Consider the following 22,167-nt stretch of genomic DNA (forward strand, 5'->3'; position numbering starts at 1 on the left):
ATATAAAGTAATAATTGTAAAACAAATACGGTATTTTACAACTTTTCTTTTCTTCCTCGTCGTGGTTGACAGTCCCTGTAAACAAGGAAACTTAAGAATTACAGATTTACGAACATTATAATATGCCAATCATAGATCTTTTCTCCATTTTTTCCTAAACATTTCCATTGGTAAAGCAATACTTATTTTCGTAGGTGTACGCAGCTAAGCGGAAAACGTTTGTAATGACACATGTGTGAGACAACCAGCGATGCTAAATGAAGTTCTAAATTAAGTACATAATTAAATAGTGGATATCACTTAGCTTTAAGTGAAATTAGTAAAATGTAGGTCGGCATGAAATTGCATGACAAAGATTGCTTAAAATAGACCTTCATCTGTTCATTATCTTAAATAAGTGATCTTTAACTTGTGTGATTTAACGAGAAACAGCCTGCCTGCCCTCTGCAGAATGAGTTGTTTGCAAGGTAAAATGTGTGTTTTCCTTATGATATGTCCTATCACAGGACTAGATTTTTAATCATGGCATATCATTTAAGTTTATTTTTTTAATAAATTTAATTAATATCAGTAAGACATTTTAATTGTTAAAACTGTACATCGATGTGTCTTTGAAATATTGTTGTACCAGTAAAAATTAATTAAAAATGTATTAAACAGACGTTACAATAGCTGTTTTTATTTATTGAATTTGTTATTTATTTTAGTTGTGTTTGCCTCGATTACCTGTGCCGTGCTTGGTATGAAATACATATTTACATTTATTGAAACAAACTTAAACAATATTCGTCATAATTTAATATTTTGTGTTACAGATTCCATACTCCGTTTGATATATTTGTCCTGTATGAGTCGCATTCTGTGTTTTTTATCCTTTAGTATGTTTGTTTGTTGCAGTTGACATATCGATTGCTCGAGGTATGTATACACGTTTGAGTTCTGATAAAATCACACAAGATTTATAGTTATTTTCATCGCAGTGTTTATGTTTTAGGATAGATTAATGCCAATGTGCAAATATGTTGCATTAACCTTCAATAGATGATGCCCACAGTTGTCTATTAATGTGCGCAAGGTTTGTTGAAAAATTGGAAAACGTCGACTTATATCGACTTTAAACTACTACATTTCCTATCGAGTAGAAAGTATGGTATTTGATACTACTTTTATAGAAAAGGGTTAACTAAACGCGATAGATAGCAATATAGTATGCGCTTAAGTAATTATTTCGTGTTTTAAATAAATATTAATAGCATGAATAACATTAAAGAACGGCACATCTCCTGTCTTTTTACTTGTTAAACTATGAGAGCAGTCATTGATGAATCAGGATAATACATCCAGTTCTGCATGCGCTTGTACTCAAGTCTGCGCATTGCGTATCATCTGTATCGAACTGTTGTCGTAGGCAAGGTATTATATAAGCTATTTGTATGTTGAATTTTAAACTTTAATGTTAAATCACTATTTTGGAAAGTTAAACACCTTCGTTAACGTCTTTATTGTTACATGGTAGTATAGTAATGCATTAATTAAATGGCTTTTTTAACAGTCATTAGAAATATCATCAGAATATGGCTACGAATCATACTAACTAAGTACAATATCCACACTTTTTCAACATTGTGTTTTGTTTACGTGCCATCATGCTCAGCAATGACGTTAATTTTTATATTCCGTCAATACATTTAAGTGCGATATCTTATTTTACCTTGCCGCTAACCAAAGAGTAAAATGGCCTATATATATTTATACACTAACGTATACGATCAGGCGGATATGCACGATTTAATCCATTATCAACGTCATAGTCTACTTTGTTAATCCAACGAGTTATTTTTATTTTTGGGGCAACGTTATAAAGTTGTGCGGTAAACGTCCCACTTATTAATACGTTATCTGTCCTTTAGGATATACACGTATGTAAAATTCAAATGATTGTTCAATAGTCGCTCATTTTACGGCATGATAATTAAAAATATGACATGCGCACACCATTTGAATTATATGATTCATTGCTCAAGTAAATTTGATGCTTTGTGTATGACTTACTTAGGTTGTTATACGTTCTGCAAACTTAAATATGCATTTTATAAAATGATAGTTTCAAACATATGTGTTTCTTATTGCAAATTATGTTGTCATATTATTGAATATATGAGATCGTACACATGGTATTTGTATAAATCATTGTTGTGTTATAATCATACAAATCTCTGTATTAATTCACCATAAAATTGCGTTTGTTAAAAAAAATTGACTATTTACAAATCTCGAATACAATGTATGTCTGTCTGTCTAAAATTTATATAAGTTTGTTTAACGATGTTGTTTTTGTTTTACGCTTAGAATGCAGCGGGCATGGACATTTGGATCACCACTCTCACCAATGTGTGTGCGAACATGGATGGGGCGGCGACAACTGCGAATTAGGTAAATCTATAGTTCTTTCATTGAGGATACCGAAATTTTGATAGTGCCAAAGTGTTGGATTAATATGTATTATTATAATTGAAACAGTCTGACATTCGTATTTTGTCAAAAAGATGTTAGGATATGTATACACATGAGTGGTTTCGTTGGCAATAGTAGATATGGGTCAGAGGTTTTGGACACCATTGAGAAAGGTAAGATATCAGCAAACTAATGAAATAAATCACACGATAGTATTGTGTTTAAAAAAGCCGAAACGCAATGGGCATATACTCATTCCGTTGTTAACTCATGCAATGATTAAAGTCTTATCTTGATATTACATCTCAAAATAATCCGTTGTGAGAGTGGTGACCATTTTATAGTTGACATGAACTTTTTGAATGCCATAGAACCAACATCGCAAACGCCGCAAAGCGCCACTCTGGCTAATAACAAATAGACAGACAAACTAACAGACAGTTTATTCACACTTGTACACAAGTACATCGTCTTCATACTCAAATATACAAATTATATCTGTCACGAAAATAAGCATATAAACATAACATTTCATACCATAAAATGGTTATTTAAGAAAATAAATATGAATACACACAATCAATTGTAATAATACGTTAATTCTATCGAAGCGGTAATGGAATTTTTAACCACATTATTCAGAATCGTATTTCTTATAACAAAAGCTTCTTTCATATATGTACATACATTCGAAAGTACTGATGTGTCACACGAAGCTTATAACATTTGGAAATTATATGCAGATGGGTTTATATAAAATATATGGCTAATATTGTTTTTTTCTTATCTCAGTGTAACAACGGCAAATACATATACATTTTTATTCGTCTACTAAATCGAAGCTATAACAACATTAACAATAACGCTCATTCTGTGGTATGTTATTCTGAGCGTATCTGCCAGTTTGGATTCTCAACGGGTGAGACTCTTAATCTAAGAAAAGCGCCTAGAAAGCAATCTAAATATTGTTCATAGTTAATAATCATTTCGGCATTGCATTAAACACGTTTACTACCACTAAAACGTCTGATCCCATGTTTGACGACAAATATTTAGTTTAAACCTTTTTGTTTTAGCTCGATTGCATAGAAAACCTAACACTTATTTTAAAACGATTGATCGTCCGTTCCACGGGACTATAACCAGTATTTTGTGTCTATGGGGGAAATCTAAAGCATGCTTCCTCAGTGAGGATCGAACCCGTGACCTCTCGATCACTAGTCGGACAGCACAGTCACTACACCACTGCGACCATTATGTAATTTTAGTATACCATATTCATGTTTCAATCATTTTTGCAACATTTGATCATATTCGTAAACTTTCACATAATGAAAAGTATTTAATTGATGACTATATATGTTTAAAGCGAAATGTACTACATTGAGATTCTGTCCCTAGAAGTATAAGTTCACGTTGTGTTGTATGTTTTTCGACACATTTTAAGTTTGCATTTTCCATTTATTGTGTACCTTATTGGTAAGAAATATCAATCAGACAGTACCAAACTTATAAATGCTTAAATGTATATTTATTGCGCACAAACATTTATAAATACGTGATAAGAAGATAATATTAATGCAAATAGTAGCTACATATTTAAGTGTGAATTAGTCGTCATATAGAACCACGTCATTGAAGATAGTGGTACTTGTAAGTAGAATTTTGCGAATATTGCCATTAACGCTCTTGCGATTGCTTAATTCTTGAAATCTTAATAGTATTGCTGAATGATTCTCATTGGCAAGATAACTATATGCTGTTAAGACTAGTGTTTCTATTTTTAGATTCAACCAACTTAACTGTGTAAGAAAGATAACTGATTTTCGTTGAGACTAGAACAACAATTACTTTCGAATAATAAATCAAGCTATCTGTGTTTGCAACTGATTAATGAGTTGCATTTGTGTGTAACACACTATGGCACTACAAGTCCATTAATTAAGAAATAAACCCCACTGAGGTCCTTATGGCATTATATTGACCAGCCAGGCAGCCACAAACCGTATATGGTCCGAAGCCGTAGGCTGAGGTCCATGTACAGTTTTTGGCTGCCTGGCTGGTCACTATAATGCCATTGGGACCGAATTGGAGTTTTCTATTTCTTATATTACACCGAAGAGTGTCCCCTGTATCATTGTACAGTGTTGTACCGGCTTTCCGTACTTTTATTTTTCATGCAACTGAATGCTCAAACGATGACGAATATCGTGTGACGTAGTTTCTCTGACGAAACATTGCAGTTGGAGCTAAATTCTCTGGATGTTAAGGATATATCGGACGTGGTGATTTTTAACAGTTAGTTGTTTGTGTAAGGCTTCGAACGAATGCCAAACGTATTTCGGATTGTGTGTTTATCATGCATAATGTTAACTTCGATAGGAATAAAATTAAATAGTGTGATTTAAAATAAGTTTCGATACGGGGATGAAAGAATAGAAAATGGAAGTGAATATCGTTTTGACTTTATTGTTAAAACATTGGATGTTAACGTTGACATTGAGGTCAGCGTGTCGTTTATTCTAAATTAAGTTGTTTTTTTTTACTCTTGTTTATGCTGAATTAGTTTCAATGCTGTTTAATAAAACGCTTCAACACAGTGCACATTTAGTGGTGTGTAACCCCGAACGGTCCATATACAAAACATAGTGACCGGTCCATATATATATATTCCTCTATCGCATTTTACAGACTGAAACCGGTCATATAGATATAGAAGAACCAATATTTATGAGGTGTAATATTATTAAATATGACACTTTTAAATAAAAATATAATTGAAGACAACACTGCTTTGAATGTTAAAATAAATATGAGTAGCATACATCAATTATATTCGTGCAAACACACACTTCTCAATCAGTAATTTTGATGTGGGGTTTCAACTAATTTGATTATTAAAATATTTAAGTCAATTGTATGATAAATTATTTCTTTTAAATATATTGAAGTACAACGTATGTTCGCTTATTAATCAAAGCAAAATCAATGGGATATTACATTTTATGGGGATTTTCTATATGTTTGGATAGAAATTAATGAAAATAACGGGCTTGTTGGAATACGCCAGATTGTCATATGTCAGATTGTCATATGCTAAAACAAAAAGGAACTTACTGTTTTTTTTGATCTTGTATGGATGTTCTTTCCAGATTTTTTTTTTTGCCTACGTATCCGCTTGATGTACGGTAAAATTGGACACACAATTAAGTCGTAATATTTGTGATTGCACGTTCAATAAAAGACAAGCATGAAAGTGTACTATTTTACCTTAAACACGTGTTTAATATTATAACTCTCAAGATAGACAACATCTAGGCTAATGACATACACACTAAGGCCATATTTTACTATGTGTGCATATAGCATAATAGTTATACTCCATAAGAGCTACAAGAGTGGTGCCTATCAGATAGACAATTAATAATACTTATGCTAATGTTCGAATTTGCCTATTTTAACGTAAAATTAAATAATCATATTAGAACAGATAATTTACTTTGCCAATACATTTAATATATAGCATACTTCAATTATTTCATTATAAATAAATACAAGATGAATGGTTAATTACAATACGGTAAAGATTGATAAAACATGCCTTTGCTATCAACACAACAACCTTAAGATTTGACCATTGTTTGGTAAGGAAGAGAATATACTATCCAATCGCTGATACTCAAATTGCATTACATGTTTTATACTCATAGTACGACTACATAGTTACAGATTGCGGCCACCATGGGCATTTGAGCGGCAGCATTTGTGTGTGTGACCACGGTTATGCCGGCACAACTTGTGATGTACTATGTATCCATGGCCACCACGATGAGCATGACCAGACAAAATGTCATTGTGACCCGGGTTGGACCGGTAAACAATGTGACCATAATGGTATGTACAGGTTTAACACCAAAGCAAGTGTGTTAATTTAGTACAAATTATATGATCTTTGTTAACGAATCGAACACATTTAAAACATTTGCATATGCGTAAAATGTAAAATTAATGCGAAAACATTAAATTCAAATAACACTGCATATACCCTATCTTAAAAACATGGGTACTTTCTTAAAAACAACTTATCACATTAGCAGTTTTTTTTTAATTCTTACCATTTATGAGTCTAAAAATTAAGTGGACCTCAATTAAACAACATGTTTGACTTACCATCTTGACCTATTATTATTAAACATCTCTATTTAATAGATGTACATTATTGAACATTTGTGACCACACTAAATGTAAATGTATCTCGGGATGGACTGGTGATCATTGTGAATATAAGGGTATTTATTGTCTAACATGCTTATTATTTGTAGTTGTTCACAAAATATATAAATTCCTTGATTTTGTGATGTCTGACAAAAAATATATAAACCTGTTTTGTCAAATGTAAATACAAATCCATAATTTGTCACAATGTCAATCCGTCTTTTTCACAAATGTTGAATCTAAGTGTGAATATTCCCTTGTAATAAATATTACAGAAAACCCGTCTGTATTAAACTTATCTGTCTATATGTATGTGTGTATGTATTTATGTATTTAATGGTTTTCTGATATATCTACACCACTTCATTAAAAGTCATAGATATAAACATGAACATTTTGACTTCAACTATATCAACTATATCGTAATATTGACCTATACGCATCCGTTACACTTATGCTATGATAAAACTAGTTTGACCTAGTTATGACTTCTGATATATAATTAATGTTAATGACAACGGTCTCATAATATAACTCTATATATCACATACGCTAAGATTTAAGTAAAACAATGTACGGGACGATACAGGTTCATTTTTATTGATTTTGTGTTCCCGAAAATTAAACAAAAAATCTTTTCAGCAGCTACAACTACAAAAACAACAGCAACCTATACGACGACCCGAACGCCAACCACTCCAGCAGGTAATTTTTACTGTGCATGCCTTTGTTACCATCATACGCCTATGTAAACTTATTATCATCTAGTAAATATATACATTCAGATAGGCAATTAAATGATGTTGATAGATTCTCTATTTTAAAGCACGAATGGTTAGATAAAATTACATTTTTGTAGCTACAAGTAAACATACTTGAATATAATCACTTTTTGTAAAAATCTATATTCTACATAAAAAAAATGTTTTATTTGCATTTAAAACGGTGTTCCTTGAAAAATCGTGCGGAAATAAAAGACGACATGAAGGCAAAAACGTTGTCATTTTCAAGTTAATTTAATAAAATATTATTTATTTCCTCTGTATTTTTACTTTATGATTTAAGAAGAAATAAACTCAGCCCATTAACTGTACATTTTTCTAGATACTACTTCACCTGACTCATGTTGTTTACACGACAAATATTATATTACTTTTTCATAAAATAATATACGAATATCCTGATAGTATGTGTCTCTTGTAAACTGTTTTAGTTGTAATTAGGGTAGAAAGCAAACAATTAAGAATTTCAAAAACACGGTCAATCAATAATCTCGAATGCTCTTTGCAGAAAAAAAATAAAATTACGTACGTACATGCATATACATATAGATATATACATATAGACATACAAACCTACAGACAGAATACAGACACACAGACAAACTGACAGACAAACACAAACAGATACACAGACATTGTGATGAAGACAGAGTTACCTTGCTGCTTACCAAAGGGTATTACGGCCTTTGTTTGTTTATCCGCAAACGTATACATTTTTTGGCAACGTTATTCAGTTGCGCGGAAAATATACACACTCATTTATACGTTATCAATCATTCACGATATCAGTGTATGTAAAATTCAAAGGATTGTTTAAAAGTCGCCCTCTATACGGCATTATAGTTAAACATGTGACATGCGCACATCAAGTTAAATTATCTGTTTCATTGCTCATCTAAATTTAATGCTTTGTGTATTGCTTACTTTTTAGGTTGTTTATAAATTCTGCAAACTGAAATATGCATTTAATAAAATGGTTATTTCAAACATATGCGTTTATTCTTACTAATTGTGTTGTTATATTTAAAATTATATGCTTAAGATCGAACACATACTATTTGTTTACATCCCTTTCGTGTCATGGTAATACGAATGTCAGTATTAATTCACAATCAAAGTATGCGTTTGGCCTCATATTTAAAAAGTGATTCTGTTAAGACGATTGACTAGTTGCAAGTATTGAATACAGTGTACGTCTGTCGAGAATATTTATTTAAGTTTGTTAATCGGTGTTGTTGTTTTACGCTTAGAATGCAGCGGACATGGGCACCTTGACCATCACGCTCACCACTGTGTGTGCAACCATGGATGGAACGGTACACACTGCGAGCATCCAAGTACACATATATTTCTTTTGAATAGATACTGGGCGTTTCACAGTGGTCAAAGTTATGATAAATATGTATTATTTTTATTGTAACAGTTTGATATTCCTATATATATCCCAATATATGTTTAGATATGTGTATACGTAAGTGGTTGCGCTTGACAAGAGAAGATTAGGGTCGGATGTTTGAGACACCATTAAGAAAGATAAGATGTTTGCAAATGAATTTAACAATTAGTATTAAACATTTAACACGATTGTATTTACTAAAAAGGCTTAAAATTCTTCTTAAATCTTGTTCTATAAAGAAGGAATTTAGTTGACACTTGTTTCATCGTTCCTCAAAAAGTTGTAACTCTGTTGCTCTGGTCTCTTTCCTACCATTGAGTAATTAAATGGTAATTAAAATGAATGCTTTTTAATTCACTTTATATTGTTTAATTTGAGTTGCAATGCTATGAGGTTAAATTTTATTTACAATTAAATGTACACGAATATTGCTGGGTCAAGTGTGAGGTTGAGCGCTCTAAAACCGGTTTAAACCCCCAATGCTTTGCATTGATGGTTCTAAGGCTGTGACCCCAAATTTTTATTTTATGTGTTATGTATGTTGTTTTTGTGTTGTGCTGTTTTGTGCTGTTTTGTGCCGTTTTGTACTGTTTTGGCAATTGGTCACTTGCCTTAAATAAAGGACCAACTAATTGTATATAATGAGAATTCAATACTGCTCCAGCAGCTCGAGTTTTACTTCTTTATATTAAAAGCAATTTGCATAAAATCATTCAATATTTTCACCTGGTGCAATATTTCAAGCCTTTACTTGATATCCAGATCCCCCAAAAAAATCCATTGTGACAGTGCTGACTTTTTTATAGTTGAACATTAAGTGTTCAAAAGAACCAACATCGCAAACTCCTCAAAGCGCAACTCTGGCTTTTAACTATAATTTTGACATTCATTTTGTTTTAAATGTTTACTACCACTAACACGTGTTATCCCTTGACGGCCTACATTTACTTTTGGAATATTGGTATACCATGTTCATTTTGCGATCATTTTCGCAAAATTTGAATATTTTCGCCAACTTTCGTATTTAATTTAAGCGCCGTAGTCAAAACAGTTGATAAAAAATGTGTCTACTTCGTTTTCTGTCAACTACGCAATTTGAAATATGTTACATACACGATACAATTTAAAGGTGAAATGCCATACTATTAAACCCCTTAAAACCCTTTATTTATCGATTTTAGTGCATATTAAACGTTTTGGCACCTCCTTCTATTTAATGACGGTGTTTTTAGCCAAAACGAATATAACAATATGATCTACTCGCCATGTTCATACAAACTGGTTGAGGCGTAGGTTGGACCCGTGCCCATTCGCCCTCAATAACGAACTGACATGATAGGGCTTTGGATGCTAAATTTCTCGAAACTTTTGTAAGAGAAATCAATTAAAATGGAATATGATACATGAAAAGATTATGGAGAATTGTAATTTGAACCATACACGTATGAGACGAAATTTAGCGATTGTCGGTCAGATTTTTAAAAATGTCTAAAACAAATACTTTGCCGTTTCTGAATATGACCATCGTGTAGGGAATACGTAGGGGTAAAACAAATATTTACCTCACATGCCGGAAACGTAACACAATTCATTATTGATTTGATTAATTGTAATTCTTCAGTACGATCGTGTTGAATATGACTACGTTGAACGGTTCATAATTATCGACATAGAACGGATGATTGCTAAAATTCTGAATGGATTTATGTGTGTTACCAAACAATCGATGGGTATATGCTAATAAAAAAATATTGGAATGTTGAATAATCCGTATCTTTAATCAATATAAAGGCATAACGATAATGCGATTCCGTGCTTCTAGATATATGTATACATATAGAATATTGTCGCGCAATTTCAGAAAATATAAAAAGCATTTTAAGCTATGGAATCCGCTGTGTGTATTTTGAAGTTTTGTCATGACGCTCTATGGACCCGAAAGCAACTCAATGGACCATGTCGAATAACGTGTGAAACGCAAAAGCTAATTACAACATACCCTTCTAATAAACTTTAACAAACAACTAACAAAAACAAACAACACGATTGTGATTGTCAAAGTTGACGGTCAGCGCAAAAGTTCAAGTTCCAATCCGAAATCACAATGGACACGTTTCCGTGTCATGCTCTGTTACAACCCGTTTTGCAATAAACCCGTTTTGCAATAAAATTATTGCAAAACGGGTTGGAGTGTCTTATTGCAATTTTTTTTTTAAACAACCCGTTTTGCAATAAACCCGTTTTGCAATAAAATTATTGCAAAACGGGTTGGAGTGTTTTATTGCATTTTTTTTAACAACCCGTTTTGCAATAAACCCGTTTTGCAATAAAATCACCACACATTTATTTGCAATAATTTCATTGCAAAACGGGTTGGAGTGTCTTATTGCAATGAGAATTTTGTATAACAACCCGTTTTGCAATAAACCCGTTTTGCAATAAAATCATCACTCTTGTATTTATTCAAATGGATTGGAATAGTTAAAAGTGATGTTCAAATTTTGTATTTAAATAATATTGTTTTAAAATAGACAAAACTGTGAGTTAAAACTTAAAATTAAAAAGCATGGAAGGTGGTGAATTTCGAGATTTAATACGATAAAACACAACAGAATGTGTGTCGAAACGTGTTGAAGTGTCTTCATGCAACGTCAGTTGTGAGTTACAAACCGTTTCGCAATACAATCATCACATATATACTATTTGTTTCAAATTGATTTGAAACGGCATAAAGTAAGTTTAAAATGTCGCCTGCAAGGTAAATATGATAAAACTAGGCTGAATGTATATATTTATGAAGTGATTTTCACCAATTGGGGAATTAAATTAAGACAACCCAGAAGTGCAATAATTTTATTGCAAAACGGGTTGGAGTGTTTTATTGCAATTTGTAATTTGTATAACAACCCGTTTTGCAATAAACCCGTTTTGCAATAATTTATTGCAAATCGGGTTGGAGCGTCTTATTGCAATTTGAATTTTTTATAATAACCCGTTTTGCAATAAACCCGTTTTGCAATAATACAATGACACGTGTATTAATTAATTCAAATTGATTGTAAACATTAAAAAGGAAATTTAAAATATCGTTTTTTTTTAATTTCCAAATATGGACAAAACTGTTAGTTTCCACTAAAAAGTAAAAAGCATTGAAGGCGATGCATTTCGAGATTGAATGCGATAAAACAATACAAAATGTAAATAGAAAGTGTTTCAACCTATTTAGTACTGAAGTGAAGATAACGCCGAAATGCAATAATTTACTGAAAAAACGTGTTGAAGTGTCTTCATGCAATGTGAGTTGTGTGTAACAAACCGTTTCGCAATAAAATCATCACATATATACTATTTTTTTCAAATTTCTTTGAAACGGCATAAAGTAAGTTTAAAATGTCGCCTTCAAGGTAAATATGATAAAACTAGGCTGAATGTATATATTTATGAAGTGATTTTCACCAATTGGGGAATTAAATTAAGACAACCCAGAAGTGCAATAATTTTATTGCAAAACGGGTTGGAGTGTTTTATTGCAATTTGTAATTTGTATAACAACCCGTTTTGCAATAAACCCGTTTTGCAATAATTTTATTGCAAATCGGGTTGGAGCGTCTTATTGCAATTTGAATTTTTTATAACAACCCGTTTTGCAATAAACCCGTTTTGCAATAATACAATGACACGTGTATTAATTAATTCAAATTGATTGTAAACATTAAAAAGGAAATTTAAAATATCGTTTTTTTTTTATTTCCAAATATGGACAAAACTGTTAGTTTCCACTAAAAAGTAAAAAGCATTGAAGGCGATGCATTTCGAGATTGAATGCGATAAAACAATACAAAATGTAAATAGAAAGTGTTTCAACCTATTTAGTACTGAAGTGAAGATAACGCCGAAATGCAATAATTTACTGAAAAAACGTGTTGAAGTATCTTCATGCAATGTGAGTTGTGTGTAACAAACCGTTTCGCAATAAAATCATCACATATATACTATTTTTTTCAAATTTCTTTGAAACGGCATAAAGTAAGTTTAAAATGTCGTATGAACAAATCTGCACTATAACTAAATTTAGGTTCAACTCGTAAACGCATGATCAGTTGTCAAACGAAAGTACGGTTGATATTCAAATGCATTATTTTTCTCTTTCTGGTATATTGTTTTAGTATGATGATGCTGCATTAATTAATATAAGTGTATATGAAGTAGAAACATCAAAAATAATCAACGGTTGCGATAGACACCTATTAACTGTTACATGCTCATAATATCACTTTAGTACATTAGGCAATATGGACGAATAATTATTGTTAAATTTATCAACAATAATATTTATCATTGTATTGTTGAAAACACATTAAGAATCTATTATTTACATACCATAATTATATTGCTGAATATCTTCATTTAACATATTTCTGGTCTAAAGAAAATTCCAGGTCACCTAGTTCACGGATAGCGTCTTTATTATATAACGATTATTTTACTGGCCGCCAACTCCGGTGATGACCTGTATATAAACTCTGAATGTCCGCGAATTGACCCGATATACCTCGCGGGTTGAAATGCAATGCTTTAAAGTGAGGCCTCGCTTCCATTGCTCTTTATACTTTTACATGTTAACATGTTGACAGGAATAAGGAAGTAAGTACTAAATATGAGAACATAGCCTTTTAAGTATAAACGCTCTTGCGCTGGTAATACTCTGAAAATAAAAGGTGTACGCACAAACTGTATTGATGTCGAGAATTGAGTGTAAAACTGTTCTATCTATTAAGCCTTTTCATTCGAGATAAAATTGTTTCATACAGTAAAACAGTGTTACAAAGACGCGGATATGTTTCCAATGTTCTGGTGGTATACTCAAATCAGCCAATGGAATAAATGAAGTGTATTCATTCGTAACTAGCCGCGGGAAATTTTATTGGAATTTTATTGGACACTTACAAAGGTCAGGCTAGGGTGAAAAGCTGGCTTATGCAGCTTACGCCGAAAAATATGTTACAATAACACACAAAATAGACAAGAAAAATTATACATTGAAGACGAATTTCATAATATGCAGCAAAGACAAGTTAGCGCTGGTTAAAGCCGATGCCGACACTTTTACTCGTATTTGCTGGGAAACAAAATTGCGTCTTTGTGTCGTATGAACGAATCTGCATTAAAACTAAATTTAGATTCACATTGTACATGCATGATATATATGCCGGCGAATTCGTCTGGAAGCCTTTTTCGATTTCAGAATTAATTATCTGGCTTATTTCGCATTTTTCGACACATGTTCTTCTTAACTTTTATTTTAATTTATATTGAAATATATGTATAACAAGTTTTTTACACATTTTATATAAATTCTCAGTTTAAAGTGATATTAGACGCATTTTTCACTGTTGAATTGAGCTGAAAAGAATTAACAGGTCAACAGAGTTAGTGAAAATGTGGTAACTGACCAATTATCTGCAACTCATCTTGCTTACAGTTGTTTATAAAAAAATTATATTATATTCGATATTTTACATGGCTGTCCCAGTCCTCTAAGCCGAGCGGAACTGTGTTTTTATTAGGATCGGAGTTAGTGTTCGTGTGTCGTATGATAGATATCGTTGGAGGAAATTAAAATGATCCGTAAAAAAAATGTGTCTTTGTGTCGTATGAACGAATCTGCACTAAAACTAAATTTAGATTCACATTGAACATGCATGATATATATCTGGTGATGGAAGGCTGAAACAGGAGAGACGCACATGGGCTAGAAGGTCAGGGAAATCTTCACATGTATAATTTTATGTTTGTAAATAATAACTGACGGCTTTAAGTTGTCAAACTATAGTGAGAGCACTTCTACTGTGCCTTGGTCTGAGTACAATGTTTCAACCCATGTGATAATCATAGACAGGGATTTCGTGGGCATTTTCATTATTGTAGATTGGTAATTGGGTTATATTCCTAATGGCAAAAAGTATACAAAAAGTGTATATTTATAAATGAAAATCCAAAACATAAAATTAATATCCAATTAATATCCAATAAATAAATTATTTTTCACTCACAGCAAAAAAAACGCGGCCGAAATCCCAGTTATAAAACGCTTGTTCGTGTCAGATGCATGTGCATACAATGTTCTGTTTATATTTTTCGTAAATAACATCGGTAAATACAATTGCATAGGTGTTATTTATTAATAATACCACCATTAAACCTAGTAACATGGGGGGATTTCGGTACCAGCGCAAGCGTCTATGAGCGTGTTTAACTTACTGAAATACCCATTATATATAGCTAATGTTATTTAAAAAAAAAATGTGCATTTTCAAAGCAATAAATGATACAAAACAATTAAACCACTGTTATAAGGGATAACATTTTTATTACAATCATCCAGAATGTCGCGTAATCTCTGAGAATATACGTCACTTCGGTGTTAGCTTGTCTGTTTTCTGACCGCAATATCACGTGATAAAGTGGACGGAGTGATCGTCTTCCAGCCGATATGTTAATTTAAACCAAAAGCGGGGATCAAGCTCACGAATTCGAGCTCAAATGAAGAAATATCAAATACCGATTTCTGCGCTACTGTTAATCGTATACATAATATAAAACAGTATAAATTTACCAACAGAATAATAGTGTTAACTATTTCATCTTAAAATGCCTTGATACTTTTCACACGAAATAGTCTCATTATACAAATTTATTATTTACTAATATTATATTCTTCATTTCAGAGAAGTGACAGAGTCCCGTTAATGACATTATAAATGAATTGGTGTGAACATGAATATGTTCCGATACTTATTAAAAATGTCAGTTAATGCATTTTGTCGTTTACTTAAAGCCCCATTACTACTCAAAATCAATTAAAATTTCGTACAATATTTCTCAAAATAAAGGTTAACAATTAAAAATCATAGTTCCTTATAGCAATTGCCAAATTTTCAACGCCAGATGTGGTCTGGTAACTACGGAATCCGGATAGTGCCATCTATAATCTCGCCCTTCTTTCATCAAGGGCGACAAACGACACACGAAGCGATACACGATATTTTGCGCGACACAAGATATTTTGCGCGATACTCAAAGCGACACACGATATTTTGCGCGACACACGATATTTTGCGCGATACACGAAGCGACGCGCGAGAATGTACCACTAAATATCACCCTTGTGTAGGTTGCCCAAAAGGCGATATATCGTGGTAAATATCGCGTGTCGCTTCGTGTATCGCGCAAAATATCGTGTGTGGCGCAAAATACCGTGTGTCGCTTTGAGTATCGCGCAAAATATCGTGTGTCGTGCAAAATATCGTGTATCGCTTCGAGTGTCGTGTGTCGCCCTTGATGAAAGAAGGGCGAGATTGTAGATGGCACTATCCGGATTCTGTAGGTAACTTAGATGTTTGTAGATACAAAATGCTCGTTGTTGTTGTTTTTTTTTGCATAATTATTTCCATTTTACGGTATCTATTCAAACGACACATGAACACTAACGTGGTACCATTTTAGTGTTCGTGTGTCGCATGAATAGATATATTTGCGGGAAATTAAAATGGAATTAATTGTGCCACAAAAACATAAAAACGGGCATTTTGTATCTACAGAAATCTATGTTACCAGACCACATCGGGCGTGGAAATTTCGGCAATTGCTAGAAGGAACACTGATTTTAAATTGTTTAACTTTATTTTCCGAAAATTTGTACGAAATGTTCGTTGATTTTGAGCAGTAATGGGGCTTTAACAAATACTCACATGTTTCTGGTGAGATCCTCTTTTCTTCTTAATTGCTTCTCACATCATGAATATTTTGACAAGCCGAGGTGCCTGTCCTCGTGCAGTTTTAACCCCCACTTGGTTTTGAGGGCATCCCCACAAAAACGACACACATGTGACATAACTGAATTACATGTTAAATATACCGACTAAACACAAACGGTATGCATCATGTTAGGAATTTTTACACAGCTAATGTATAATGTAAACACAGTATTCGAAGATATAGACCTTAAATAGCTTTTAAGAATATAACTTTTACGGGGTAATTATTTCGTGTTACAATTAGCAATTCGAAATGAATAATAAGATTTTAAACTTCAAAAAGTCGCAAGTAAAATGTAATGTATACATACATTTACTATTCAGCTGACGATTGCTCTTGGGAAATTAACATGAACAACACACACACGCGTGTCGCGCTCGCACCATATCATTTACCATATTCGTTCATAAACGTCCAATTCCAAAGGAACTGTTTCACTTTTCGTACGTATTTATTTATACAACACAGTTGCAGTTCTTATGTGTGCGTGGTAATAAATACTATCAAGCTTCTAAATCTTACTGTTTTGAACAGAAATATAATACTTGTTAAAGTAAATGTCATTATATTAGTTAACATATTTATGGGTGTGTCTAAAAGGTGGAAGGACCGCCTGCATATATATTCGTCTACTGCCGTTTGCATTGTTTGGCTACTGACGTTTGCCATTCTAAAATGTACTACTGACGTTTGCCATATTAGATTCTACTCTTTAAACGTATATTTATTATCCGAAACATATTTTCGAAAAACTCGGTAATATATGTTCGTCCGGTAACAAATAGATAGTTATGTGATCGTTTATTTTTGTAAACACCGACTCTTTGTGTGTTTAAATACGTTTGCTTCTACAATGAAAATTTGTGTCGAAGTGTTCTCGAAAACCAAAGCAACACACACCACACGTGATATACCGATCGCAAGCTTTATGCATGCTTTATTGCCTGCACCAGGTCGTATGAAAACCAGAGGACAATCAGCAGAGATATTGACAAAAACCTACCTGGTGTGGCTGTTATCCTTCGTAAAACGCCTACTGACGTTGACTTTTGGGGCCTCGTTACAGTTTTTGTTCATTCACAGTGTCCGTATACATTTGGAACTTCCTGAATACATTTTCTGATCAATTTGAATCAATTAGTATATATGTAATGATATTCCTGAAAACCGCGTTGTTATAAAAAAAAATCACATTGCAAAAACACACTACAATAAACAAATTGAATTATGGGTTTTCTTCGCATAATTCCCATTTTTTTGGAAATCATTTTCTATAAAAATATTGTGTTGTTTTATCATATTTTCTGCTGCATTTAATATCTTGCCATGTATTTTATTATTTGGGCAAATCTTACAACCTGGTCTTAATATGTGTTTAACTTAAATCCGTACATACGACATTTGAAATGTTCATTTCAGAGTTTCAAAATAATTTGAATTAAATAATACATGTGTGATGATTTTATAGCAAAACGGGTTGTTATACAAATTACAAATTGCAATAAGACACTCCAGCCCGTTTTACAATAAATTTTTGCAAATAAATGTGTGGTGATTTTATTGCAAAACGGGTTTATTGCAAAACGGGTTGTTAAAAAAAATGCAATAAAACACTCCAACCCGTTTTGCAATAATTTGTTTGCAAAACGGGTTTATTGCAAAACGGGTTGTAAAAAAAAAATTGCAATAAGACACTCCAACCCGTTTTGCAATAATATTATTGCAAAACGGGTTTATTGCAAAACGGGTTGTTATAAAAAAATCAAATTGCAATAAGACGCTCCAACCCGTTTTGCAATAAAATTATTGCAAAACGGGTTTATTGCAAAACGGGTTGTTATACAAATTACAAATTGCAATAAAACACTCCAACCCGTTTTGCAATAAAATTATTGCACTTCTGGGTTGTCTTCATTTAATTCCCCAATTGGTGAAAATCACTTCATATATACATTCGGCTTAGTTTTATCATATTAACCTTGCAGACGACATTTTAAACTTCCTTCATACCGTTTCAAATCAATTTGAAACAAATAGTATATATGTGATGATTTTATTGCGAAACGGTTTGTTACACACAACTCACATTGCATGAAGACACTTCAACACGTGTTTTCAGTAAATTATTGCATTTCGGCGTTATCTTCACTTCAGTACTAAATAGGTTGAAACACTTTCTATTTACATTTTGTATTGTTTTATCGCATTCAATCTCGAAATGCATCGCCTTCAATGCTTTTTACTTTTTAGTGGAAACTAACAGTTTTGTCCATATTTGGAAATAAAAAAAAAACGATATTTTAAATTTCCTTTTTAATGTTTACAATCAATTTGAATTAATTAATACACGTGTCATTGTATTATTGCAAAACGGGTTTATTGCAAAACGGGTTGTTATAAAAAATTCAAATTGCAATAAGACGCTCCAACCCGATTTACAATAAAATTATTGCAAAACGGGTTTATTGCAAAACGGGTTGTTATACAAATTACAAATTGCAATAAAACACTCCAACCCGTTTTGCAATAAAATTATTGCACTTCTGGGTTGTCTTAATTTAATTCCCCAATTGGTGAAAATCACTTCATAAATATATACATTCAGCCTAGTTTTATCATATTTACCTTGCAGGCGACATTTTAAACTTACTTTATGCCGTTTCAAATCAATTTGAAACAAATAGTATATATGTGATGATTGTATTGCGAAACGGTTTGTAACTCACAACTGACGTTGCATGAAGACACTTCAACACGTTTCGACACACATTCTGTTTTGTTTTATCGTATTAAATCTCGAAATTCACCACCTTCCATGCTTTTTAATTTTAAGTTTTAACTCACAGTTTTGTCTATTTTAAAACAATATTATTTAAATACAAAATTTGAACATCACTTTTAACTATTCCAATCCATTTGAATAAATACAAGAGTGATGATTTTATTGCAAAACGGGTTTATTGCAAAACGGGTTGTTATACAAAATTCTCATTGCAATAAGACACTCCAACCCGTTTTGCAATGAAATTATTGCAAATAAATGTGTGGTGATTTTATTGCAAAACGGGTTTATTGCAAAACGGGTTGTTAAAAAAAATGCAATAAAACACTCCAACCCGTTTTGCAATAATTTTATTGCAAAACGGGTTTATTGCAAAACGGGTTGTTTAAAAAAAAATTGCAATAAGACACTCCAACCCGTTTTGCAATAATTTTATTGCAAAACGGGTTTATTGCAAAACGGGTTGTAACAATGCTCGTTGTGTCAGGCTGACGTCACAACCTTAATGGATAGCGGAAAAACCAAAGTGGTTTACGGAAAACAAAATCATCGTTTTTTAGAATCAACATATTGTTTGTCATTTTTCTTGGCAATTTCAATCGTTTTATAATATATTTATTTATAGCATAGCATGTTTGGTTATAAAAACAATATTTCTACTTTAAATAATGTTTTACAATTATGTAATACAGTTATGTGGACAATAATACATACTGTCATGTGTCCACATGTTCTGCATAAAAATTCAATCATCGATTATCCAACAATTATCTAATATTGTTTAATATATAAAGTAAGCGTGTAATGCCATGACACACACACACACACACACACATATATATATATATATATATATATATATATATATATATATATATATATATATATATATGGACCCACATTATTAATGTTTTGTTTTCATAAGGTTTCACGATGGAATCTTGTCTGTAAGAAAAGATGGCAAGTATTGCCCTTAACGCTCTGGCGATGGCTTAATTCTGCATTGAAATCTGATTATTATCGTTGAATGAATCTCATGAGGCAGAGCTTCTAGTTGCTGTTGAAACTAGTGTTTATATGTTTTTATATTTTGAAACCATTATGACTGCATTAGAAAGATTACTGACTTTCGTAGAGACTAGAGCTGAAATTAATTTCGATTAATTAATCTAGTTGCCTGTGTTTGCAGCTGCGTTTCATATGTGCGTGATACACTATGCCTTTACAAGTCAATTCATATTTAATATTACAATTTTAAATAAAAATATTATGGAATACAACACTGTGTTTAATTTGAAAAAAAAACAACGGAAGTACCTTATATGAATTATATGCGTGCAAACATAAACTTTTCCAGTAATTGAATAATAAATTGACGTTTTGTACATCGATTGAAGCAATAAGTGTGTCCGCTTATTGACCAAAATAGAATTGTTTAATGTGAAATTTAGTGTTTGTTTGGATGTCAATTAATAAAATTGACGGACTTGCTCGTGATATACCAGATTACCATTTGTTTTAAATGACCTGTACTGTGTGTAGTTTTTTCTGATCTGGTCAAGATGTGCATTCCAGTAAAACCTTGTTGACATATGTATCCGGTGGGAGTAGGGCAAAAAAATGAAGTCGTACTAATTTCGATTACACGTTTAATAAAGGACAAACATGATATGTTATATTTTACCCTGACTACCTGTTCGACTTATTTTCTCTCAACAGAGACAACAACTCGGCTAATAGCATCCAACTTCGGCCATATTTTTATAGTTGTGTATGTAGTATAATAGTTATACAAACACAAGAGCTACACGATTGGCGAGTGTCAGATAGACAATACAAAAATAATATTGTATATGTTCAATTTTGCATATTGTCGTATACAAATTGGGTAATAATACAAGTGCAGATCGTCCATTATGTCAATCACTTTAGTATATTTCTTACTTTAATTATTTAATTATAAATAAATATGAGATTAATTGTCAAGTCCAAAACAGTAAAGAATGAATAAAACATGCACTTGCTATCAAAACACCAACATTTCGTGATTCGGCGATAATTCACACAAGCACGCTCAGAAAACGTAGTAAATACAGGTTGCGGCAACGGAAACTGGAACGGAAGCCAATGTGTTTGCCCCAATGGCTTGACTGGAGCGCATTGCGAAATCCATTGCAAGAATCACGGAATACAGAGTCCAAAATACCCTTTGAGATGCCATTGTGGACTCCAATGGGCTGGCATAACGTGTGACATCCACTGCACCAATGGAGCACAGGATCATACCGAACACAATGGCTGTCGGTGTAACAACGGATGGACGGGAATAAGCTGTGACCAGCCTGGTGTGTAAAAAGTACAAACATGCCGTATATTCTATTTAAATGTAACAAACACATACGCCACATAGCTGCATATTGCATTTCTTCTCAATACACGTTCGCCATCCCGTAACATGCACCCCACATGCGCACACTTAAATATCTGTTCAATAGATGAAAATGATTTTACATTGTGATAACATTTGACATTATGCTGCATTTCATGCAAGCCATAATTAATAGTGGAGTAATTAAATACATTTATATGTGTTCATATCGTGGTATAATTAAATGATTACATTTCGATAGTTTTTTTAAAGAAAAAAATATATTACAGACATTAAGTCTTTTTAAATTACTAAATGCTAAGTTATAAAAAGAGGCAATATATATTGATTT

The 22,167-nt window shown here is 32.3% G+C and overlaps 1 protein-coding gene across 9 annotated transcripts in view; it reads left to right on the forward strand.

Moving 5' to 3' along the window:
* Positions 1 to 358: 358 nt before the first annotated feature.
* The window catches only part of LOC127848059 (neurogenic locus notch homolog protein 2-like), a 33,351-nt gene continuing 11,542 nt past the window's right edge, over positions 359 to 22,167 (forward strand). For 3 of the 9 annotated variants that reach the window (XM_052380346.1, XM_052380351.1, XM_052380355.1), the window contains exons 1-8: positions 360 to 467; positions 708 to 740; positions 898 to 918; positions 2,350 to 2,433; positions 6,178 to 6,348; positions 7,312 to 7,374; positions 8,702 to 8,788; positions 21,544 to 21,792. In XM_052380346.1, the coding sequence (XP_052236306.1) occupies positions 452 to 467; positions 708 to 740; positions 898 to 918; positions 2,350 to 2,433; positions 6,178 to 6,348; positions 7,312 to 7,374; positions 8,702 to 8,788; positions 21,544 to 21,792 (724 nt within the window). In that variant the 5' untranslated portion in view covers positions 360 to 451. Of the gene's footprint in view, positions 468 to 707; positions 741 to 897; positions 919 to 2,349; positions 2,434 to 6,177; positions 6,349 to 7,311; positions 7,375 to 8,701; positions 8,789 to 21,543; positions 21,793 to 22,167 lie in introns of all 9 variants that reach the window. The other 6 variants (XM_052380352.1, XM_052380353.1, XM_052380348.1 and 3 more) reach the window with 5 other exon arrangements.

Source organism: Dreissena polymorpha, chromosome 10, assembly GCF_020536995.1.
Source record: "Dreissena polymorpha isolate Duluth1 chromosome 10, UMN_Dpol_1.0, whole genome shotgun sequence".
Lineage (NCBI taxonomy): Eukaryota > Metazoa > Mollusca > Bivalvia > Myida > Dreissenidae > Dreissena > Dreissena polymorpha.